The sequence below is a fragment of the Perca flavescens genome, chromosome 5, assembly GCF_004354835.1.
Source record: "Perca flavescens isolate YP-PL-M2 chromosome 5, PFLA_1.0, whole genome shotgun sequence".
Classification (NCBI taxonomy): Eukaryota; Metazoa; Chordata; class Actinopteri; order Perciformes; family Percidae; genus Perca; species Perca flavescens.
The window spans coordinates 37631515-37656936 of record NC_041335.1 but is presented as its reverse complement, the minus strand read 5'-3'; the positions used below and the strand labels follow the sequence as shown (position 1 = coordinate 37656936).

General features: G+C 43.1%; 1 protein-coding gene across 1 annotated transcript in view; it reads left to right on the top strand.

Annotated features, from left to right (window-relative positions):
- LOC114556385 (probable E3 ubiquitin-protein ligase HECTD4) overlaps positions 1-25422 on the top strand; it is a 106589-nt gene that overhangs the window by 65949 nt on the left and 15218 nt on the right. Inside the window, 23 exon segments of the mRNA XM_028579312.1 lie at positions 1304-1407; positions 2003-2164; positions 2745-2893; positions 3014-3093; positions 3407-3570; positions 4714-4951; positions 5951-6087; positions 6198-6324; positions 7960-8097; positions 8213-8349; positions 10010-10170; positions 10268-10449; positions 11717-11922; positions 12765-12895; positions 13008-13213; positions 14632-14811; positions 15556-16949; positions 17805-18012; positions 18099-18322; positions 19673-19818; positions 20145-20248; positions 21489-21612; positions 23146-23336. Of these exon segments, the coding sequence (XP_028435113.1) occupies positions 1304-1407; positions 2003-2164; positions 2745-2893; positions 3014-3093; positions 3407-3570; positions 4714-4951; positions 5951-6087; positions 6198-6324; positions 7960-8097; positions 8213-8349; positions 10010-10170; positions 10268-10449; positions 11717-11922; positions 12765-12895; positions 13008-13213; positions 14632-14811; positions 15556-16949; positions 17805-18012; positions 18099-18322; positions 19673-19818; positions 20145-20248; positions 21489-21612; positions 23146-23336 (4893 nt within the window).

Here is a 25422-nt window from a genome sequence, read left to right as displayed (position 1 = left end):
GTGAGCATACATACTGTCCTACTGACACGTCAAATCATTTCAGCACCCAAAACCTTTCAGTACAGCAGGGGGTCTTTGACTTTTTTAGGCCAATTTTAAGAGACCAAGAACATTGACCACTACTACATATATTGTATAAAATTAAGTTGCATATTAAAGGCATAGAATGCAGTTTCTGTTTTTTTGTGGAGTACTTGTATTTAACGTTACTGTTGAATGCAGAGCTGTCTCTGCACTCACGGCCTGATCCCCTCCCCCCTTTCTCGCGAGATTTATTCGCCCTACTAGGAGTTTGTTTACCATTGAAATGACTTGGAAGCTGTTATATTAAGGTACAAATCTTGCACTGTGGGCCTTTAAACTGGGCCTACAATAACATGTTGGCAGCATATACGTTATGCGTACCTTTTTAGTGCATAGAATTCTAAGCTATTAAAATAGTAATTGTTTGCATTATTTTCTAAATCATGTTTTAATGTTAAAACATGTGGCAGAGTGAATCCTTCGGAATAACGGTGCCTGCAGATGGCTACCTTAGTGATCTTACCTATAGGCCAGTAAGCCTATCATTAATGTTTTTTGTTTTTTTGATTTCTATTTGCTAATAATATGTTGAACTCTTGTTAAGACGTTAGGGATGCACCGAATCCAGATTTTTGAGGTTTGGCCGAATACCGAACCCACTGGTTGAGATTGTGCTGACTCCTCCCATCCTCGGTCCATGAACCCAGTAAACACATGAATGAAGTCAACAGGGACTGTTCTTCCTTTGCCGTACCTGAAGTTGCTGCATTCTGGCTGTTGTGTATAGTTTAGGGTCCTCGCCACCACCAGACCAATCAGCATTGAACAGATTGAACATGTAGCTGGACTTGAATGGCCTTCTTTTGACTGAAAGTGCTGCCAAACAACAACTTTTTCTGCTCACCAGATCCATGTCCACTTTCTCACAGCATGCTGCATTGAACGCTCCACCTACGTAAACACCTTCCCGTAATCAACGGCGCCGTCACCACGGCAACCAGCGTAGCGCGCCGATTGCAAGCGTAGGGTTCAGTTTACTGGGAAAAAATTCTAAGGTTCGGCAGAAACCAGAACCCTGTCAAAAAGCCCAAAATTCAGCCGAATCTGAAGCCGAATCCTGGATTCGGTGCATCCCTATAAGACGTTTTAAAAACTTTCAAAGAATTAACAATAATTTGGTGGCCCCCTCCTGCTGTAACCCTGGGGACCCCCTGTTGAAGAGCTCTGATTTACAGTATAATGAAATGTGTGTCCGACAAAGTTGTGTCATCTTGTGCAGGGGAGCGTCTCGGCATGGTCGAGGCTCAGTGTGAACGAGTGAGAATGCTGTACCGGGACTGTGCTCGGCCGCCTCCTCCTCCACTGCAGACCGACAGACGCCAGGTGGGAGTTACCAGATTTATAGCATAGTTTGAAAATATAATTTGTGTTTTTATTTATTTTAGAAAAAGGTATTTTGTTTGCAGAGACAGAAAAAGAGATAAGTGAACCCCTTAAAATCTGTTGAATACAACTTTTTTTAATTGAGTGACCGCTTAATGCATCTTCAAAGACATTTTGATTATAGCTGCAACGAACCGATTATTTTCATCGTCTATTAATCTGTGATTAGTTTCTTGGTTGACGGATTAGTTGTTTGGTCTCTCAAATGTCAGAAAATTGTGTCTCCCAAAGTCCAAGATGACCTCCTTAAATGTCTTGTTTTGTCCCCAACTCAAAGATATTCAGTTTACTGTCACAGAGGAAAGAAGAAACTAGATCATATTCACATTTAACAAGCTGACATCAGAGAAGTTAAACTTTTTTGATTAAAAAACGAGTCAAACAATTAATAGATTATCAAAATAGTTTGCGATTTATGTAATGGTTGACAACTAATCGATTAATCGTTGCAGCTCTGTTTTTGATCATTTTCACAGTCAAATTTATCGGCCCCTGTTTTTGTATACTTATCCCTTCAATGTGCTTCTCTCATCAGCCCAAGGAGATCACTTGGTGTCCATCTCGAGTCTTCCCTCCAGTCCGTGCCTGCATGTTCTCGTCCCGTCTGACCTCGGTCACCTTCTTGGCTGATCCGAGTGCTGGAGGAGGGCTGCCCAGAGGCACCTTCATCTACGCCACCTGTCCTGTACCAATTCAGGTGGCTACATGCATAAATATATACTATCTGTTACAGCCATTCCAAGGATGTATGTGTTATGTTTGTACATGTGCATTGCAGCCATATGGGTGAGCCCTCCAGCAGGTAATTGAGACTGGATGCGCAAAAAATGTCACAGAACAAGTCATGTCAGTGGCAGTAGCTCAGTCCGTAGGGAGTTAGGTTGGGAACTGGAGGGTCACTGGTTCAAGTCCCACTTGAAGTACAGAGTGTGGACTGGTAGCTGGAGAGGAGCCAGTTCACCTCCTCTCCCCCCCAACTGCTCGGTGCGCCTGTCCAGGAGTTAGCAGCCCCCTCTCCATCTGCATAGGACCTGTAGCATGTGTATTTCAGGCCTGTGTGTAGTGTGTTATAACAACAGACTGAAACATTGTAATTTTCCCACAGGGGATCAATTTAAAACCTAATCTTACTTCACATCTACTTTTTTATGTTACTTTACGTTACTTTATACACTTATTGGCTCTTTTCTCTTTTCTTATTTTACCTTTAAATTCGGGAGGAACTGAACAATTTCCCTGATTATTCTGATTTTGATTACTTCTCTTTGTCCCTACAGGCCCCATCTTTTTACTGGGAGATAGAAATTGTCTCCTATGGAGACTCTGAGGAGGACAGTGGCCCGATTGTGTCCTTTGGTTTTGCCACCGAGGCGGAGAAGAGAGACGGAGCGTGGACCAACCCTGTTGGCACTTGTCTGTTTCATAAGTACGTTTGCCTGCATATTAACTCTGAGATCCTTTCCCCACTGCTCTGTCTCTGACTTGAGTGCTGACTGCTACCCTTCTCTTTTGTGTTCTTCCATCTCTGTCTGTCTGTGTGTGCCAGTAATGGTAGGGCAGTGCATTATAATGGCTCCAGTCTGCTGCAGTGGAAGAGTGTCAGGCTGGATGTGGCTCTACTTCCTGGTGAGACAGGAGACAAATTATCTCTCTCTTCATACACGGTCTACTGCCTCATTTCTTTGATTTTAGTCAACTTAGAAATACATACAGCAATGTATGTTATCAATTTCAGCATACATTGTATTTTCAACTCCTTTAAAGCATTGTATCTTATCTTATCTGGCTGCTCTTTCAATAAAAAAAAAAGCTATTTTGCAAGCAGATCTTGCTTCCTTAACTCAAACTGCATCTAGTTTTATCATGTTTTAAAATATGTCATTACCTCTTAGCATTGGGTCGTAACTGAGAATGTGACCCTGCGTTTGTGTAAACACAGGCGACGTGGCTGGTATCGGCTGGGAGCGTTCGGAGGGCACTCCTCCACCCCCTGGTCAGGCCCCTAAAGGCAGGGTCTACTTTACCTACTGTGGCCAGCGGCTGGGCCCCATCCTGGAGGATGTAGCTGGAGGAATGTGGCCTCTGGTTCACATTCAAAAAAAGGTGGGTTTCTGTCGACTAAAGTGACCTTAAAAGCTTTATATTTAAACTGTTGTTAAAGGCTAACTTTCTTGTTTCTTTTTTTGTTTTTTGTTTTTTTTTAAACATGGGCCATATTTTCCCATTATTTTGATGCTAAGTGACTGTTAGAGAACAATAACTAATATGTATCATAAGTTAAAGGGCAATTGCACGCCGTCCACTAAAAGTTCTGTTGTTGCCGCGGACAGACTCAGATTATTATGCTAAGTGTGTGACAACATTATGAAAGGATCCCTACAGAGATAGACCTTTTAGTTAAAGAGTAAGATCCTTTTAGTTTAACATGAAACAGCCCCGAAATCACCATCCCCAAACTCCACCAAACTCCATGTAAATAATCAGGACTTTTATCATCGTAAAACACACTTCATTCAAAGTGGACAGAAACTAAATAAAACTACCAAAAGCCGTCTTGGTTCATCTTTCCACTGTTCCAACAATCCCCACTCTGGTTTGGTTGAAATAAACCCTTAATTCACCCATTTACATGTGGAAATATGCTGGCTCTATACACGCTAAAAGTCCTGATTATTTACATGGAGTCTGGTGGAGATATGCTGGCTCTATACACGCTAATAGTCCTGATTATTTACATGGAGTCTGGTGGAGATATGCTGGCTCTATACACGCTAAAAGTCCTGATTATTTACATGGAGTCTGGTGGAGTTTGGTGATGGTGATTTCGGGGCTGGTTCATGTTAAACTAAAAGGATCTTCCTCTTTAACTAAAAAGTCTATATCTGTAGGGATCCTTTCCATAATGTTGACACACACTTAGAATAATAATCTGAGTCTGTCGGCTGCAAAAACAGAACTTCAAGTGGATGCTGACTGACGCTGAACATCTGTCCTGTAGGTTTATATTACAGCCCAGGTCACGGCTGTCGGTTACAACGTTCACACTCAAGACTGGATCAATTTCAAAGACTTGTTCAGATTAGTCACTTAGACATCAATGCATAGGAGGTCCAGGTTGAAAAATGAAAAAATGACCCTCCAAGCTATACTGGTTCATCACTGATACTTATTATGTATTAAACTGTATAATTTCCCCTCAGGATTGATGAAGTTAATCTTCTGTTTTTCTTTCCATTTGTTTTTTAGAACTCAAAGATCCGTGCCAACTTTGGAAGCCGGCCGTTTGCTTACGCAGAAGGCCAAGCACACAGAAATGCGGCTGACTTATGTGTAGATCTTGCAGAAGAAATAAGTGCTAATTTTGAAGCACTGCCCTTTGCTATGGCCTCAGACAGCGATAATGATGCAGGTGCAAGCGTTACCTCGGACTCTGGCTCACATGGACCCCCTTGTCGGATTGCAGCCGTGGCAGTTGCCCAACAACGTATGTTTATTATCTTCATTTTAGCCTTAGGCTGCTTTCACATACACTCAGGCGGTCGTCAGGCAGTCAGGCGGTCCTGCAAAAACGCAAGTCTTCCCATTCATTTTGAATTGGGTTAGTGTGTTATGGCGGTGGGATGGGGCGGATTTTGTGTCTCTGGTGCTTCCACACGCATACAAACTGGGAAACAATCCATCCATGGTGTTTTGAGAGAGAGTTACGGTTTCTGAATGTGTCCTGCCTTCAGTCTCCGGGTGAGCTGGTCAAAATATGCACGGCTTTCTACGTCACAAGCCGAAACGAGGGGGCTAAACTATAGCATGCCAGGGCTAGCATGTTAGCTCGTTCTTAATGGCAAAGCACTGCTACAACACACACTTGTTCCCCATCATCTCCAAAAGAACTCCTTCCATGTCCCTGTTCTGCAGGTATTCCACACTAAGTGTGAAGTGCGCCCTCTTTTAGAAGAAGTCTCCCGGCTAATCCTGCCTCGTACAGGCTGAAGTTGGAGAAACTGCTAGCTAGCTCATGTAGTCCTTACCTAGCTACTGAGCATGTGCGACTGACAACAAAGATGTTACAGAAGTGAGAGGTCTCACTCTGTAACTAAAACAGAGACCTGAACACAGGGTGAAAAGAGGAGCTGCAGAAATGTGCAGTACATCTAAAATATGGTGTTTTTTTTTTTTTATTAAACCATGTAAATCTATTCTGTTACAACCTCAAAACACAATTATTTACCTGAAAATGAGCATAATATGGGCGCTTTAAGCGATACTCCCACACCGCCACACAACCCTGCGGCAAATCCCCTGAACGCCTTATCTAGTGTTAATGAACGCTTGTCCTCATAAAAGTACTTCCTTTTTAACTCTTTAATTTGCCATAAATATCATCCAAATATATAGATATAGGGAGTGCACCATACTGATACAATGTTGTGTATCATTTGTTAAACCAGCGTTTTCTGTTTCTGTTGGTCCTTTCCCGTTGCTACAGAGTACAACAGCGACCTGTCGTGCAATTACAAATTTGAGCTGAGCTATGAGAACCTGGTCACCTCTGGGCCGGACCCGCACCCTCCTCCTATCGCAGACGACGAGAGTGACGATGAGGATGATGATGATGTCCCAAGAGTGAGTTGGCGGCCTCCACTTCTCCACACTTCTCATCTGTTAATGTCGACTTCCAAATGCATTTTAAGTTTGTACTCTTCATTGTTTTTGATATGTGTGTCTGACCCTAGGAGGACCACTATGCCTTGCTGGTGAAGGCCTGGGAGACCAAAGTGTTCCCTACCATTCGTAGGCGCTTCCGTAACGAGGCTGAAAGGAAATCTGGCCTTGACCAAATCAAAGGAGCTCTGCAGCTAGGTAAAAGACGAAAGAAAATCCTCCAAACATAACTTAGCGTAAGCATATTTGGTGTGAATGTTAAGGTATGCTTTGAATTATAGAATAGATAAGATAGACTTTATTGATCCCAAATTGGGAAACGTCAGCAGAAGCTACTGCAGCAAAAGATCAGACACACAGCACACATTCAGAATATACAAGCAATGAAAAATAGGATGGAATACAAGAACAACTATTCAAAAAAATAAAATACAAGAGGAAATAATACTAGGAAAGAATGTATATATAAGTTGGGAATAAAAATGGTCTACTTAAATAGTATTTAAATGTTAGTAAAAGCTATGTTTTTGTGATTCTAAGATCAGACTTTTAGGGGGGCTCAGCCCCTAATGAGAGAGTGACACGGATACATTGCCCTTGCTAAATCGGTAATTTCATTAGCCGATAATCTCTGAGCTACTGAACGTCGGCTAACGTTTTTTGACACTATTGACACTAAACCTGACAGTTTATAAGTCACAGTAATAACGACCAATTTGACACAATGTTCTAACATTCAGCCATTTTAGTTGCTTACGTTTCAATTTGGGTTCTAATCTGCACCATGAAATGACCAACTTCTTCTCTGGGGGACTACCAACGTTAAACTTCTCAACCGTCTCCTGCTCTCCCTCTGACAGATCAGATAGAGACTCAGACAAAGGCGGGAGTCTGGCACAACCTCCTCTGATTGGCCAACACTACGTTCCTGTTGACCCTTTCCTTGACTGGGTTACAGGTGCATAGCATCGGCGACAGCCACACAGGATATTAAACCTGTTTCAAGCTCTTTGAACCAGTAATTGTTTGTACTAACAGACAAGTTCGCAAACTCTAAGGCCGGCTACACACTGGCTGCGTGGCGTGAGTGTGGCATTTCTGTTGTGTGTCATCTGCGTGGCGGCGGTGTGGATTTTTCTGTCTTTGCACACCAGAAAGGTGTCTGACGCGGCGCTGCTGCTGCTAGCCTTGTCTGTACACATGGATGTTTCCCATAAACATAAATATATACATATCTGATTACAGCAAAGACAACGTCGGCAGTATTGACGACAAAATAGGCTCCAGAACATTTCCTTCTGTATTGACAGGTGCAATATTAGAAAATTAATATTTTTTTTAAATTACATTTATATATTGGCATTTATATCAAAACCTCGAGACTTTCAAAAATCAACATGTCTTTTATTAATATGTATTTGTTTCAAAATGACATATAAACATCTTTTCCTATTCTATTTTGCCTATAAACGCTTCTTACACGCTCGCGTGAAAAATAGGCATCGGTCCTATTTCTAGCATGTACGCGTTTTGCACGCCTGAGACGTGCGTGTCACGCAGGTAGTGTGTAAGCTCTAACCTGTTAACGTGGGAGCCGAAATATAAACTGACACGTGACGCCACGCAGCCAGTGTGTAGCCGGCCTAACTTGAAGCACTAAAATTGATTTGCCCCCCTAAAAAGGGTCTAAAATCGCCCATGCTCTCAGAGAAGTTGCTCCGCTGTTGGACCAGTGTGGGATGGAGCAGATTTTCTGCACAAATGTGGTTAATATAAATTAAACAAGGACAACTTTGAGTGTGTTTGTTTGTTTGTTTATTTTGCTGACAACAGGCATGGTGGACATAGCAAGACAGACAGTGGAGTTCCTGTATGAAGAGAATGGCGGCATTCCTCGTGACCTGTACCTCCCTACCATCGAGGATATTAAGGAGGAGGCCAACAAGTTCACTATTGACAAAGTTCGCAAAGGTACCATTCACCTACATCCCTATCCCTACACACTTTTAAATTAGATCATTTCAGGGTTCATTTCAAGTAAGCACTGTATTTGACACATCAAACTCGTCTTTCTCACTCAACACAGGCTTGACTGTAGTCATCCGCTCTCCGGACAGCAACAACACCAACAGCACCACAGGAGGGACAGCCCTGCCCAAGTTTGCTATCCGGGGCATGTTAAAGACCTTTGGTTTGCACGGCGTGGTGCTGGATGTGGACTCTGTAAGTACAAATACTTGATTCTTAAGTATTTGAGCCATGTTTGGACATGTATTTATAAAAGAGGTGGAAAATAATCGATTCTCAAATTTAAATTAATCTTTGTTTGAGAGACTTGAAATCCATGAACAATATCCTGCATTTACCTTTTTAATATATGCCTTTTTAAAGGGGATGTATAAGGGCATCACATGACACACACAGGGCTTTCAAGCTGGGGAGTTTGTGTCCCGGAAGTAGTTACGTTTTCACCTAGGAAACTGTTTGAGGGTTTGCTTCTTGCATGTACAATTTACAGTAGGAGTTTTCAGATACATGTCACGATACAATATGGATTTTTAGGCTCAAGATTCGATTTTTGATTAAAAAACGATTCTCGATTCAAAAAAGAAAGATTGACATTATGTAAATGTAGTTACTTTTCCCATGTGATTGCAGTAGACATGCAATTTAAAAAAAACATTTTTTAAATGTGAATCGATTTTGAATCGGTAGAGCCCTTAGTTATAAGTCACATTTGTAACATTAACAAAACACCAGTTTCCTTCGAACAAAGAAACTTCCAGCAGGCTGGTCACATATCAGTTCAAATAATCATTTTGGGACAAAAAGGACAGACATACCTCGACAATAGATACATGAGGTCATGAAAATACTTTGATCGACAAAAGAAAGAAAAACTGAAGAAAAGGTTTTGGGAACCACTGAAATAACCTTTTCCATAGCCTGACAACAACCCCCCTTCCGTGATCGCTAGAACTGTAGAAAATCTATGAATGTTCAGGAAATAACCTGGTGCTCTGCCTGCAGACAGTGAGATTTCTGGCGTGCCGTCCACAGGGCTCCACAATGCGTCCAAATGGTCGCCACCATTCTTTGAGACACATGTGCGACCTACAAAGTTGATGACAAATGTGGATTCAATAAAAATGAAATGTGAAAAATTGCGTTGCAGGTCGATTTTAAAGGTCCAGTGTGTAACGTGTTTAGTTGTTCATTATCACAATCTGTGTTGCCCGTTCACCAACTTGTCCTTTTTTAATGAATATTTACCTCCACCATCAATTCCAAGTGTTCCTTTTGGCTTCAAATGTTACATTCGCGTTCACATGAACTGGGGTAGACGCTCCATATTCATGCTCCATCTAGAAATACGTTAGCTGGTAAGGGACATACAGGACAAACTGCTCCACCTTTCGCGTTTTCTCTGTCCCATGATAAACTCACAGGAGCTGCTAATGCTGCTAACGGATATCGTAGCTTCCCGGTCCCCGGCAAGTTTGAAGAAGTAAACATGGAGGACCACACGTATTCAAAATCCAAATTTCAGGAACAGTAGTCTTCTTCTTCTTCTTTTTCTCCCAGAAAAAGATTAAAAAGAGCAAGAGAGCGGCTTTTTTAAGCGCGAAGGCTACCGTTGCTGTACTACCTACTTTGAACTGCGTGGCGCGAGAGAGTTTATTACGATATATGATCTCAACGCTAGATGGGAGACATTCCCACACATTTGACCTTCTTAAAGTGTGCACCCCTAATTGTTCTGCCTGTGCCACTAAAATCTTAAAGTTAAGGGCTACAGTGCTCCTGGAGCGCTGATCCATTTTCTCCACATAAAAACTCAAATATTCTATATGTGTCTTTTTGTTAACTTGAACTTTTGCAGGTGAATGAGCTAGTGCAGGTGGAGACCTACCTGCGCAGTGAGGGGGTGCTGGTGAGGTATTGGTATCCTATTGAGATGCTGGAGCGTCCGCCTGCTGGATCTCGACGGACTGCGGCTAACGGCTTAGTCTCACTCGACAGCAGCAACATTCAGATTCACAGGTAGCGTGTAAAACTAACGGGGATAAGCATAATGTAAATGCATTCTGCACCAGCGCTCCAAATGTATGAAATCTGTTTTTACCTGCTTTGCTTTAAGGGAACTGCTTCGCTGCGAGAGTGCGCTGGCTCGGTTATACTGTCGTATGGCCCTGCTCAACATCTTTGCCCCGAAGAGTCCCCACACCTTCACTCGCCTCTTCCACATACCTGCTATCCGTGACATCACCCTAGAGCACCTGCAGCTGCTGTCCAATCAGCTGCTGGCTCCACCTCTCCCTGGTGAGTATTAATCTTTCTCGTGAACAACTGGATCGCTCAGTGACTCTATTTACTAGGGCTGCCACCTCTTAGTCGATTAGTCGACTAATCGGTCGTTTTGGTCTTAGCCGACTAAGATTTCTTTAGTCGATTAGTCATTTTTTATGCTTATTCATGCTTAATTACTCATTTCCAAGAAACTTCTGAACACATTTATGGTAAACACAAGATTTAAAATGGTGCTTTTGCAGGATTAATTGTGGAGAAACTCAGTTTTACAGATGGTTAATTAACATTTATATTGTGATTTTCTAGTCTTAACCACCTCTCAAAGCGCACAGCTCTGTCAATTAAATCAACTAATCGATTAGTCGACAAAATCCTATAAGTGTTAGTCGACTAAGAATTTCTTTAGTCGAGGACAGCCCTATTATTTGCACGCACATATTGTTCCGGTTTTGTTATGTACAGTAACCTTAGCAATGGCCTCTTGCCGTAAACAGGCGAGAGGCTGTAAACTGTCACGAACTGCAGTAAAAACATAGTCTGGCTATTGCCAGACCAAGCTCAATCTTTTAAGATCGAACATTAGTGTGGGGAGTGTGATCTATGTATTTTCCTAATGCACGAGGCGTGATCAACGGGCATAGTTCAAATGACTCCATACGCAATTGGATAGTCCTTCAACCAATCAGAGCAATGATCCACATGACGTACTTAGCAGAGCGACGCGAAAACTCCAGACAGGAAACGCTTCAACAAACTGGTTGGTTTGTAGCATTGAGCTTGGTCTGGTGATGGCCAGACTAGCTTGCCGTTGCTTCTCTTTCGTCATGGTGTTAAACCCGCCAATAGCGCGCCAGGTGGATAAGCCAGTTTGTGATTGGTTCCCGCAGATTTGTAACGGAAGCAGGATAGATAAACGTACAGGTTTCCAGCCTGAGCTGAAGGGAGAAATCAAATCACCGGCAGATTGGGCTGAGTTTACCCAGTCTAGTAAAACCAGTGATTGAGACGCAGGTTCTGAATGCGCTGTATACATGTCCAAAGAATGCTTCTAAAACCTGAATAATACAGACATATCACACACGTCTTGATCTGAAAATGCTATATTCAGAAAAAGGCCTTATTCTGAATACCCAAACAGATTATGCTGTGTGCATGACCTGGATCAAATTCAGAATATTGTCATATTCAGAACAATGGTGTGCATGTAAATGTACTCAGTGTGATGTTAATGGTCGTGTGTGTCTCTGTGCTGATTGCTGTGATGTTGTTCTTCCTGCAGATGGGACTATTAGTTCCAGCTCTATCCTTCTGGCCCAGTCGATGCTTCACAACCTCCAGGGCCAAAGCTGCTCCCCCTCAGAACTGTTCTACCAGGGCAACGCTCAGCCCATCCAGGAGTGGCTCACCGTGGCCATCACCCGTGCCTTGCATCAAGGAGAGGAAAGCCTGCTGGAGCTCACAAAGCAGATCTGCTGCTTCCTACAGGTCAGCCAGTCAGGGCTTCCTTTTAATAAACAATTTTAATGGGAGAATCAATTATTTGAACACAGAGTTCAAATAATCGATTCTCCCATTAAAATCGATCTTTGTTTTTGTCATCTGATGATTAACAAAAAAATCCTGAAATAGATCTTTTAATATGTTAAATAAGTTAATATAATGTTAGTGCTGTTAAGTAAAAAGTACTTTAAACAAACATTTTGGCAGTAAATACTTCAAAACTTTACATTACCTTGGTGCGTTATAAAAAATATTTGAGGTTTTTGTACATTTTACAGCAAGTTTTCCAAGAATCTTTTATATCAAAGTTCAATTGTTATTGTAACTGTAATTTCCCTTTTTTTATTTTTATTTTTAACCTTTATATATCCAGGTAAGTTGATTGAGAACAACTTCTTATTTGCAACGATGACCTGGTCACATTCACACAGTTGCACATTCATACCTGGAAGCTGCCCGGTACAACCACAGTCTGATCTGCTGGCCACTGAGCAGCTCCACTGGAGCGGTTGGGGTTAAGGGTCTTGCTCAAGGGCACCTCAGTAGTGGTGATGAGGGAGGGACAAGCGCTGCGCTTTCACTTTCCCCACCCAGATTTTATCCTGTCGGTCTGGGGATTGACCCAACAACCTGGCAACAACAAGCTCTCTTCTCTAACCTTTAGGCCACCACTGCCCCAGTTCCCTAACCTAAGTGACATTGAATCAAAACTGTAATGGAATTGGGACCTTGTGAATCGGAATCAAATCGATTTGGGAAATGATTGGCGATGATACTCAGCCCTAATGCTCACCCAGCGTCTCTTATATTTCTGTTCCCTTTGACAGAATGCACCCGAGCAGTTTACATCGGAAGAGTTTCCTGTGACGGAGTCAAAGGTCAGCATGGATGTCAGCTTTCCCGGCGCTGCATTTGTGATCGTCTCCTGCAAGGAGAGCCAGCTGGGCTGCCGCAAAGAGTGAGTTCCTCCTAATTGTTCAACTTCAGCAATTTGTGATGAACTCAGATTCCTTCCCATTCGTTTCCCGTTAAATTATTGAAATTCTCTCCCGTATTTTCCGCTCCATTAGCTCCAGCCTTTACAAGGCCCCCTGGGCTCGAGTCATGGTGTACGGCCTGGGTCACAAAGTGCGTAGAAACGGCCAGCTGAATCTGATGGAGGCTGTGTGCTATCCACTGGACGCCTCACCTACCAACACAGGCCTTACTCCCCCTCCCACCACCAACCAATACCCCTCTGTTATCATCCCCACTGATAAGGTGCACATCAAACTCGGTGAGTATTCAACTCCTTAACCCTCGTGATTGTCTTCCATCCAGCCATGCTCTGTCGTCCTCCTTTTCAATGTTGTTGGGGCATTTTTTGACGTTTAACGCTTCTTTTCACTACCATGTACTAACACCACTTACACCAACTTATTACCTCTAGTTTTACACTTATTTTTGGAATTCATGTTAAATAAACATCATTTAGTTTTCTTGAGTTAAAAAGGCAGTAATTATGTATTATTTTGACTAATATTAAGTTAGATGAATTCATACAGGCGGCTTCAACTTTAGGGATGTAACGATTAGCGGTGTTACGGTACGTGTATTCGTACCGGACCGTTTCGGTACAGGGCTTTTGGTACGGTGCACATGTGCACCGAATGGCCGAATGCAATCTTTTGAGAGCGAAACATCGTGTGTCCACGCGAACATATTAAGTGGCGGAAGTCTCCGCGTTCAGCGCAAATCCCGCCCTGCAGCTGATTCTAAAGTTTTCATTGGTCATGTCAATATGTCAATCACTGTACAGATCTCTAAACCTAAAACCTAAACCGTCACTGTAACCTAAACCAATGAAATCGACTGCGTGCTGTACAACAACATAAACGGCACGCTTTAGCCCAGCCTCTCGCTAGCTAGCGTCATGGCCAATGCAGACAAGCCCATAGACAGTATGGACAAGCCGGAACTTGAAGAGTCTTTGTGTATTTATTTGAAGATATTTCTTTCTATTTATTTAGTTATTTTGATGTAGGATTTGTTTTAAAAATCAAATTACAATTTATTTTATGATTTGAAAATACAATTTCTGTCAGATTTTTTTATAAGAGGACACATCTCTTCCTAAATAAATTATTTTTTTTTTCATCATTTGTCTGCAGCTCATTCCTTAAAAAAAAAAATAAAAATCCATGAGCGTATCGTTGCATCCCTAACTGTTTGTAAGAAAAAAAAATAAAAAGAATCTGTTACAGCACGTGTGTCAAACTCGAGGCCCGCAGGCCAAATCGGGCCCCTCGCAGATTTTGATGCGGCCAAACATCTATTTAGTTTCCCAATAAATTTTGTCCCGCCTAGTTTTTGTAGCTTTTTCAATGTTTTGTCGCTTTTTCTGAAGTTCCTGTCACTTTTGCTGTTACCTATGGCGCAACGTTTTTGCCACGTTTTTTTACCGCCTTTTTCGACCTCGCTTTTTTTTTATGGCACGCCAACCCGATAATCGGCCGTTGGACAGTCTGGCGAGATCGGAGGGCGCAGAACGTACGCTCAAGTCGAGGCACTTTTTTGACCAACTCGGGGAGACTGATCAGTCCGACCTTAAATCCTGACGGTCGGCTGTCGGGTTGGTGTGTCAGAGTCTTTTAGTCTGACACGCCTGTGTTACAGGATACAATGTAATTAAACATCCCATTGTGTTGTTTTCAGGGGTGTCACCCCCTCCCGGTGCTGTGCTGGTGCTGCACTCCTTGCCGTTGGAGTTTCCTCTGGCCATGGCGTTCGCTGAACAGCTGCTGACGTGGAAGCTGGGAGAGAGCGGCGAGCGATCGGAGGACGAGCTGGACACGGTGCCCTCGTCTGTGCTGCTGCAGGTGGTGGAACTCCTGGGTAGGTTAACCCACACTTACAACAACACTTTAATAGGCCTCATTTAATATGTAATTGTTTGTAGTCTCCCATTGCCAGACCTCCGCACACTGGACTAGCTGCTGCAATATAGTCTCTGGAAGGAACTTGTTTTGGTGGAACGTTTTGTACGTTCAAAAGTAGTTTTAGTCGTTTGTTGGCTTTTTATTTATTTATGTATTCATTATAATTTTCTTCTGTTTTTCTGATTTCATGGGTTTCAATTTGTGTCTCAACTTGTTTCTACTTAAATATGTTTGTATTTTTCTCTGTGAAGCACTTTGCTGCAAACTTGTTTGCTTTTAAAGTGCTATATAACTGAAATAAACTTAAACTTTGAGCTGCAGAGATGAATCGATTAGTCGTCAACTATTAAATTAACCGCCAACTATTTTGATGTATTTTCTGAGTTCCAAAACACAGAAGTAAGAACATAGACATATGTTATAGATCACCTCTTTCGATGTCGTATTTTGAGTCTTTGCTTGATTTTTTTTAAAACTGCCCTCCACTCGAAAAGAACTACTTATAAAATGTTCAAAGTCTGTGAGCTAGTTAAACCCGCGTATTCATTATCAATTATTCTTCACTACTAGCTCCATAAATTATAGAAGAACTTTGAAAGCTTGCCGCATAAATCTTACCAAACAGAAATGTAGATCTCAACAACTTTCAATGTTTTTTTTTTTTTTTTGTTGTTTTACGCCATTGTTCTTATTGCTTTAGGTGGTTTGCTTTGGACTACTGATCTGGCTCCCTCCATAAAAGAACTCATCTTCCACTTGCTGGCTGAGCTTCTGCGAAAGATCCACCACCTGGAGCAGCGCAAGAGCCCCGCCGGCCTCTCCAGCTCCATCGCTCTGCTGCTCAACCCGTGCCTGGCCGTGCTCATGGCCCTGCAGACGGAGCTCCGCAAGCTCTACGACCGCGAGACTCAGGGGTGGACGGCTGGAGGGGCGGGAGCAGGCGGGTCATCCTCTGGAGGCGTGGCGTTGGCTCTGGGGACGGATCAGAGCCGCTTCTCCACCTACTTCCACGCTCTGATGGAGGTGTGTCTCGCCGTGGCAGAGGTTACTCTTCCTCTCAACGTCGGCGGCTCTTCGGTGGGCGCCCTGTCCTCCACCAGCGCCCCGAACCTCAGCGACTCGTCCTCGTCTTCGTCGTCGTCCCCGGGCCAGACGCCGCAGAGCCCCAGCCTGCTGTCCAAGCGCAAGAAGGTCAAGATGAAGCGCGAGAGAGCCGCCGCGGTGGCGGCGGCGGCAGTCTCCGGGAAGCGGGGAAGCGGAGGCGCGCGCCTCTCGGAGAGCGACAGCGCCCTGCTGAACATGGCGGCGAGTAAACCCGAGGACATGCTGTGGTTCCACCGCGGCCTCACGCTCCTCATGATACTACGACATCTCACCAACAAGGACCCGCAGGGCTTAAGCGTGACCAGCGACGCGGTGACGGATGCCTGCCAGGCGCTCGTGGGCCCCACGGCCCACAGCCGCCTGCTGGTGCTCTCGGGTATCCCCACGCACCTGGAGGAGGCCGTGGTCCGAAACGCTATCCGCAGGGCTTGCAACGCACACGGAGGGCTCTTCAAAGACGAGGTCTTCATCCCGCTGCAGGAAGAGGACCCTAAGAAGCCCAAAGTTTCTAGCCCTCAGGATGGCAAAGCGGGCCCTGAACCGGAGCGCCCGTTCCCTAACAGCGGAGGTCCCGAGAGTCCCGACAGCTCCAGCAGCGTGACTCCGGCTATGAGCGTGAGCGCTTCGGCTTCTACCAGCCAGACTTCGATCTGCAGCTCCTCTCAGGGAGTGTCCCGCACTGCCAGCGAGCTCTCCGTTGACCAGGAGCCATCAGCTGTTCCCCCTCTCGCCACCGCCGCAGCTGCTGCAGCTTCTGCCGTTACATACCCTCAGCAGGGCCCCCAAGACCCTCAGACTGTTTCTAGTCAGGAGAGTCTAGACACCTCCTTGTGTAGTACAGGAAGCCTGGGGAGTCTCGGCAGCTTAGGCGAGCCTCTCGACAGCGCGGAAACACCGTCGGCGTCAGATGGAGGCTCTATGCACACGGTCACCTCGCTGGAGAGCAATGCAGTCGTGGCCAGGCCCATCAAGGGCTATGCTGTCATTGAGGTGGGTTGATTAGGAGCACCGTAGAGACAGAGCGCATCGCGTCATCCCTGCTGGTTCCTCGTTCAAAATCTTAACTTAAGTCCTGGTTCTTTACCCTGTTGCTAGTGCATCCCACCACACAGCAGCTTTTAGGCATTTCTCTGTTTCCTAGTAGATGGAATTGACAAGGAGGAGAACTTAATGCATTTCAAAGTCAGTGGAGAGAGGAGAGCTGTTTTCCCCTCTGGTTGGGGCAGGACTTAAATGCACTCCGTCTCTATCAGTCCTTCCAAAATGCGTTTTTTTGTGATTGATTGCGGGCAAAAATCCTTGATTATGCGGCACGTTTTCTTAAAAAATGCTGATGGAATATGCGGGATATTTATGCAATTTTATGCGATGAAATTGCAAAAACTGCAGTTTGATGAAAAAGACAAAAAAAAGTGATTCCCCTCAACACCCTGCTTTTCGATGATGTTCATTTCGCCTAATTACGTCACTTCATAACGTTCCCATGGCAAAAGGGGAAAATGGCTGCTCTTGTGTGAAGTAAACGCGACATTTTTCAACTTTATGCTAAGATATATTATGGGACTTTCTTGCAACGAAAATGCGGGGATTATGAAATCATGCAAACCCCGCATATATTGGGCGGAAATCGGCAATTTATGCAGCGAAAGTGCGGCGTATTTGAGAAAAATGCGATCACCTGCATAAATATGTGGACTTTGGCTGATTATGCGTTGAATTATGCGATAGCATAATCACCATTTTCTGGAGTGACTGCTCTATAATCGATCTATAATAATATAATAGATCTATGCTGTTTAATTTTGTCCTGTTGAAATACGCTTGTCTTTCTTTCGTCAATCATAGGTTCGTTCTCGGGCCAAAGTGGAAAAGATCCGTGCCAGTCTTTTCAACAGCAGTGACCTGATTGGCTTGTCCAGTCTGGACGGAGAAGAGGATCTAATGGAGTTGACCAATGAGGAGATCCTCACAGCCTCCAGTGTTAACCAAAGCCTGTTCGACACGCAGGGAAGCTCCGCTCTTGAAGACTACTTTCTGGACAAGTCAGTCAGAGGTTGGTGTTGATTTATATATTTTCTTGCTTTTGAACACTGAAAATAGCTCTTCCAAATCTCACATGTTCCATCTCCATGTTTCAAGGTGACAAGCTTGTACCTGGAGCCCGAGATGTTCTCACAGATATCTTTAAGAGCTGTGTAAACTCGGAGCAGATGCTCAGCCTCACACCGGCAAAGCCAGTTAAAGTGTCGGACATTTACCTCAGCAAAGAGCAGATCAACGCTCAGACACCTGGCAACCTGCTGCATACTTTCTTCACCAACGTTAGGCATCCAAAGAAAGTGCTTGAGGACCAGCTTACTCAGGTACATAATATCATCCAGTGATCCTTTTGTGCAGTCAATTTTCCAGTGTTAGGTCTTGAAACTCTCTCCCACCTTTCCCTGAGCTCAACACTTTATACAACGTTTGTTTCCAGTTACTTCTGAGTAGAAGCCTCCTGCGTCCCGTACATACAGTTTAACAGCGCTGAGCAAACGAGGAAGAGGAAAATATGGATATACTCTCATCTCCTTCATCTAAAATGCATGTTTGATGCTTTCCTATATCAACACTTTGACTAATGTTAGCTTGGAGAGCTAATTTACCCGTTGGGCCACAGACTAAAGACAATGACCCCACCCAAACTAGCACACAGTCTGACCAGCGGTGACATGTTGCTGTTCCTAACACTAGATTTGGTTCATCAAAGACGCTCGCAAAGCAACACGGGACAGAAAATAAACACAGCAGAGACCACAGATAGGTCGGACCTCCGTGGTTAACTAGATATCTTTAAACTTTATAGTTATGGCTGAAAATGACAACAGAAAAGTTCAGATTTCACCATTTGTTTACAGAAAGTGATTTTGTTCTGTTAGCACAACGGCAAAGTGATTTGGTCTATACAGTATGTATTAGAGATGCGGCGATGACCGGAATTGGCCGGTTTCCACGTGCACCGGCAGGTCAGTATGATATATGCCGATTTCATTCCGGTCAACGCTACAATTAACTGACAACATAAGTTCTACGAGTTACAGTTCTCAAGGACGCACGCACACACGGACACCACAGCACGCTCTCTTTTTCCTTTCTCTCAACTTTTCCGCCGTATGTGGCGCGTACCCGCTCGCGGTGTGAAGCGCGTGTCGGTGCTATTCTCCCACATGTTGGGAACCTGGTGAATTAACCTGCAACATGTCAGCTGTTTGGACATTCTTCAGCGTGTGTGCAGAAGATAACTAGTTTGCAATATGCAACACCTGCAAGGAGACAGTATTGCGTGGAGGGACCACACCATAAAACCAAAATCACATTTATTTAGTGTGATATTGGATGTGAAAAGAAGGAAATGGTTCTAACATTGCACTTTAGATGTGTGTGAGTGTCCCACACCAGGAGTCATCTATATGTAGTTCTATTTCATAGTGATCCATTATCTGTTAAAAAAAATTTCTGTTCTGTGCATGTTCCATTGTTCTATTAAAGAAAAGATAGAAAATAAATATTTCCGTGTGCTGTAAAGTGGTTGGAAAAAATAAAATCCAAATTGGCTAAAATCGGTATCGGTGCCGGCCTAACTCAATGAAAATCGGAATTGGCCTAGAAAGTTGTAATCGGTGCATCTCTAGTATGTATATTCATGTATGTCAACATGTTTTTAATTGTGTCAGATTCTAAGGAAGTACGGCACTCCCAAGCCCAATAAGAACAAATACAGCAAAGCGGGAAAGGAACAGCACCAAGGCAAGGTAGTGAGCACCAAGAGGCCCATCACCAAACCTCCCACCAAGGAGAAGTCTGTGCTCAACAGTGTCAGGTGAGTCAGTCGTTTTCAAGCATGTTTAGGTACATTTACACATTTTTATGGACCCCATTGCAGTTCTAGGCAAGACCGCCCTACGAAGCAGCCCGATTGGTTAGGGTTAGGCATTGAGCTTGAGTCGTTAATGTTAGGATAGCCCATTGATCAGGGGATAGGACCTGAACAAATCGGGTACCGTTATCTCGCGCGAGCATGAACGCCTGGCCAATTGATGTGGAGGGCGGTTCTTGCCTAGAACTGCAGTGGGTTCCATAATAACGCTATATTTACACTTTGACATGGTAATAAAATTTAATTAGCTGGTGTCTCTCTTCTGCCAGGACCGCTCTGAGTGAGAAGAAGACAGTCCTGAAGCCAAAATCTCCTGAGAAATCCAGACCTGATGAGAAAGATGTGGAAAAATCTCCTGCTAAGAAAGCTGAAGGTTGGCAGTAATGACAGATATCACTGAATAAGTTAGTTGATGGAAGTTTTGTTGAGAATGATACGATGAATGATGATTAGATGTGTGCAGAGCTCTACTCCCCTTTCTTTGCTAACAACAATTGTGAAGTAGAAGACGCCACAAAGACACAAACGTAACAGCCCCGAAATCACCATCACCAAACTCCACCAGACTCCATGTAAATAATCAGCACTTTTAGCGTGTATAGAGCCAGCATATTTCCACCAGACTCCATGTAAATAATCAGGACTTTTAGTGTGTATAGAGCCAGCATATCTCCACCAGACTCCATGTAAATAATCAGGACTTTTAGCGTGTATAGAGCCAGCATATCTCCACCAGACTCCATGTAAATAATCAGGACTTTTAGCGTGTATAGAGCCAGCATATCTCCACCAGACTCCATGTAAATAATCAGGACTTCTAGTGTGTATAGAGCCAGCATATGTCCACCAGACTCCCTGTAAATAATCAGGACTTTTAGCGTGTATAGAGCCAGCATATCTCCACATGTAAATGGGTGAATTAAGGGTTTATTTCCACCAAACCAGAGTGGTGATTGTTGGAACAGTGGAAAGATGAACCAAGACGGCTTTTAATAATTTTATTTTGCTTTTGTCTACTTTGAATGAAGTGTGTTTTACGATGATAAAAGTCCTGATTATTTACATGGAGTCTGGTGGAGTTTGGTGATGGTGATTTCAGGGGTGTTTCATGTTAAACTAAAATGATCTTCCTCTTTAACTAAAAGCTCTAACTCTGTAGGGATCCTTTCCGTAATGTCGTCAGACACTTAGAATAATAATCTGAGCCTGTCAGTGTAACTGAATGTGCACAATTGTCCATTAATGTACATTGCAGCTTGTTTTGCTGTTGCCAGCTGCAGCTGTCTTACTTAATACTGGACCAGTTTTAAAGATTGTTGTTACCATCAGTCACTTAGACACAAAAATATGGGAAAATGGTGTCCAGGTGAAAAATCTGCTTTTCATAATAAAACAACTAGTCAATAAACTGATCAATCCAGTGACAGAACAGATCTTGTGCTTTTGTTTTATGTAACTGTAAATGAAATGTATCTTGGTATGTTTTTACTGATGGTCAGACAGAATTACACTCTGGTCACATGCAACGTGACGCTCTACTACCTAATGAGTAAATGTGAGTCGTGTTGTGAAACCCAGCTGCCTCACATACTGTACCACTCTGTCTTATTTAGTCCCAGAGGAGAAGTACCTGACACTGGAAGGCTTCCATAAATTTGCCGTTGACCGTGCCAAGCAGGACATCCGAAGTGTCTGGAGGGCGATTCTGGCGTGTGGTTACGACCTCCACTTGGAAAGGTGAGTCCCGGGGGAAAGTCATGAGCAGCACTCAGACGGCTGTAACTCGAATACGCTCACATTCACCGGGTGTCTGGCAACAGAACGTGTTGTTGACGCCCTTCTTCATTTTCACACCAGTCATCTTAGTGTAACGTAACATGACATTTAGCCTTTTTCCTGTACTTGCAAATAGAAAAACGCAGCAATCCACCAATCACACCCTCCAGTGTACGTTATATTGTGATTATACAACAACGGTTACCAACGAACTAAAAGTTATAATCAAACTGTATTTATATACATATAGGGTGGCAGTAGCTCAGTCTGTAGGTAGTTGAGGGTTGCTGGTTCAAGTCCCTATACGGACCAAAGTATGGTGGTGGACTGGTAGCTAGAGAGGTGTCAGTTCACCTCCTGGGCACTGCCAAGGTGCTCTTGAGCGAGGTGCGAGGTACCGAACCCCCAACTGCTCAGGGGGCCTTTCTATGGGCTATTAATAAAGTATATATTATTATTTTTATTATTATTATTATTGTTGTTGTGCGGCAAATTTACTCTTAAAATGGGGAAAAAAAGCAGCAGAGACTATTTCTGGTCCCTTCCTGTTAAGCCAGCCAGCTAAATTAAGTTAATGCTAGCTTTGTAAAGAATAAATGCCACACATGTAAACACTAAACTGCGTGCTAGCTCAATCGTGTTGTAACTTTTTTTTTAATCTACAGATTTCTCTCGTGTACGTTGGCGGACTTCACATTTAGCAGCTACTTTTAACATTATAATAGCAGCTGGTGTGATCCAAACATTTCCAGTACAGCGTTGTAACAAAGAGTTGTTTAATCCATTGAGTCACTTTATATAAATATGTTGGAGAGTGTTTCATGATTTATTTTCATGAATACAAATGTTTCAGAAACAGTTTTTGATTCAACTGTGAACACTGAAATGGCGGAGTAATATTTTTAGTGATGGGCCTGATCTGCTGGCATGCTGATTTGAGCACGTTCTAAATGTCTACTTGTCCAATCAGATTGCCTCATCAGGTCTACTTGTTGTGTAATGAGTGTCTGCTGACTGACTGAATACAGTTGCACAATTTACACTTTTCCCAGTGTTAAAATGTGTCTTAGATTTAGGATATTGTAATATCGTGATATGACATACGTGTTTTTTCCTGGTTTTAAAGGCTGCATTACAGTAAAGTGATGTACTTTTCTGAACTTATCAGACAGTTGTAGCTGTTATATTTTTGTTGCCTTTTCCCCACTTAGACATTACTGATGATTATTTATCTAAAATCTAAGTGTGAAGATATTTTGTTAAAGCACCAATTGTCAACCCTAGAATATCGCCACAATATCGAGGTATTTGATAAAAAATATCCTGATATCTGATTTTTTTTTTTCCCCTATCGCCCAGCCCCACTCAAGACATGCTAGATGGTGTAGACGTTGAGCGTATCTCGCGTCCAAACGCCTCTTTATTTTGATAATTGTCATTGTTTAAATATGAGTGACTAAGCATTAGAGTGACAGCAGCTGTCCTCTGTACTAGGTGCACCTGTATAGACACTCGGCACGCCCAGAAGGCCTGCAGGAAGTGGAATTTGGAAATGGACGTGGCATTGGTCCAGTACATCAACAGGCTGTGCCGTCACCTGGCCATCACACCCGCCCGACTGCACCCCCATGAAGTGTACCTGGACCCCGGAGACACTGCAGATCCCCGAGTGGCCTGCCTGCTCAGTGAGTTGTTTGTTTCCGTCCGTGTAGAAAAGTAGAACATTTTAAACCCTCTTTCTTACTCTTCCAATAATATTGTTTGAATCCAATGCACACTAGGGCTGTCAACAAATATATAAAAAAAAAACATGTAACCTTTATTTTACCGGGAAATAATTCTGTTGAGATTCAGAATCTCTTTTTGAAGGCAGTCTTGGCCAAGACGGCAGTATAATAGTTCTATATTAAAATATACCGTGAAAAACAGACAACCTAAAACAGAAAAAAGACAGTTGGCAATTTAACATCATCTCAACATAATCACCAGCAGGGCTCAGTAACCGCACACATGCATTTAGTACTCAAATAGTCCTTTATACTTATTTTAAACTGTGTCATTGTTGGTAAGTAGTCTAATTTAAGCGGATTCTGCAGTTTATACCAGGATGAGGGTGCAAAAAAAACAAAAAACTTTAAAGGCACTTTTTCTGAAGACAGTTCGCATATGATCGAAGATTACATTTCCTGGTGGTGACCAGAGGTGTCAAAAGTATTCACATTCATTACTCAAGTAGAAGTATAGATACTAGGGTTTGAAAAGACTTTTGTAGAAGTTGAAGTATCAACTCAAGCTTTTTACTTAAGTAAAAGTGTAAAAGTACTGGTTTCAAAACTACTTAAAGTATAAAAGTAAAAGTAATGTAAGGCAGAGATCTTCAACAGGGGGTCCTCAGAGTCATTGCAGGGGGGCCTCCAAATTATTGTACATTTTTGAGTCTTTAAAAAAAATAAAATGCCTTAACATAATTCCAACATATTATTAGCAAATATAAATTCCCACTGATGATAGGCTCACTGGCCTATAGGTAAGGTAGTCACTAAGATATCAGCCCACAGATACAGTTAATCCTAGATTTACTGTGCCACATACAGTGTGTCACATACAGTATGTAACATTAAAATATGATTTATAAAATCATGCCAACAATTAATATTTTAATAGCTTATGAAAAAAGGTATGTAAGAAGGCTTTAGGTTACCCTAACAGTTATTGTAGGCCCAGTTTAATATGCAACTTAATTTCATAAAATATGTAGGGGGTCCCTGCTACATCTCACTTTAAGTTAAGGGGTCCTTGGCTTAAAAAACGTTCAAGACCCCTGATGTAAGGGGGGGAAATGCCATTAAGGACAACAGCTTAACTCTAAAACGCAGGGACAAAATCATATGACTATAATAATGTTACAGTATATTAAAATCATACCTGCAAACTCAGAAGGGCTGAAAAAGGTGACACGTAGGCTACATCTCTTCCGTGTTTTTCAGACAACGGCAGCTACAGTCTGGTGTCAGACTCCTCTCCAGTGAAATATAGACACACTTTTACACCGTTTAGCTCTCAGCATTTTACCATGTTTACTCCATCTTCTAGCTAACGCTAGGCTAACCTGCTTCCCACTGTAGTGTTGACTAGCGTCCCGTGCGGCGATGTTCAGTTCCCTCTAACGTCCGTTTTCGGAGCATCGCGCAGGCACCTAAGGCACCGAAATCAGCGTTGCTATTCGGTCCGGTAGATAACAGTCGTTAAGGCACCGGTGGCGTATTAGCACCGGGTCTGTACAGGTGTTATGGATCGCGTACAAACCAATAGGGTGTCGGAATAGCTATGTTTATACTTCTCATCCAACCACAATCAAATTCACTCTCTCCGGATGGAGCGATTTGGATAGGGGTTTTTTATGTGTGTGTTTTTTTGAACGATGACTGACGAGCTGAATGAAAACAAGCCGAACTGAAATATGAGTAACGAGGCTATTTTTAAAATGTAGGGAGTAGAAAGTACAGATAATTGCGTGAAAATGTAAGGAGTAGAAGTAAAAAGTATGCTGTAAAATAATTACTCCAGTAAAGTATAGATACCCAAAATTTCTACTTAAGTAAGGTAACGAAGTATTTGTACTTCGTTACTTGACACCTGTGGTGGTTACTTAAGGAGTCAGGAGAGAACATAAGTAAGGAGGCAGTTTACTTGGGCGGCTGTGGCTCAGTAGTAGAGCAGTCGCCTGCCAGTTGGTAGTTCGAACCCCGGCACTGCAGTCCCATGTTGAAG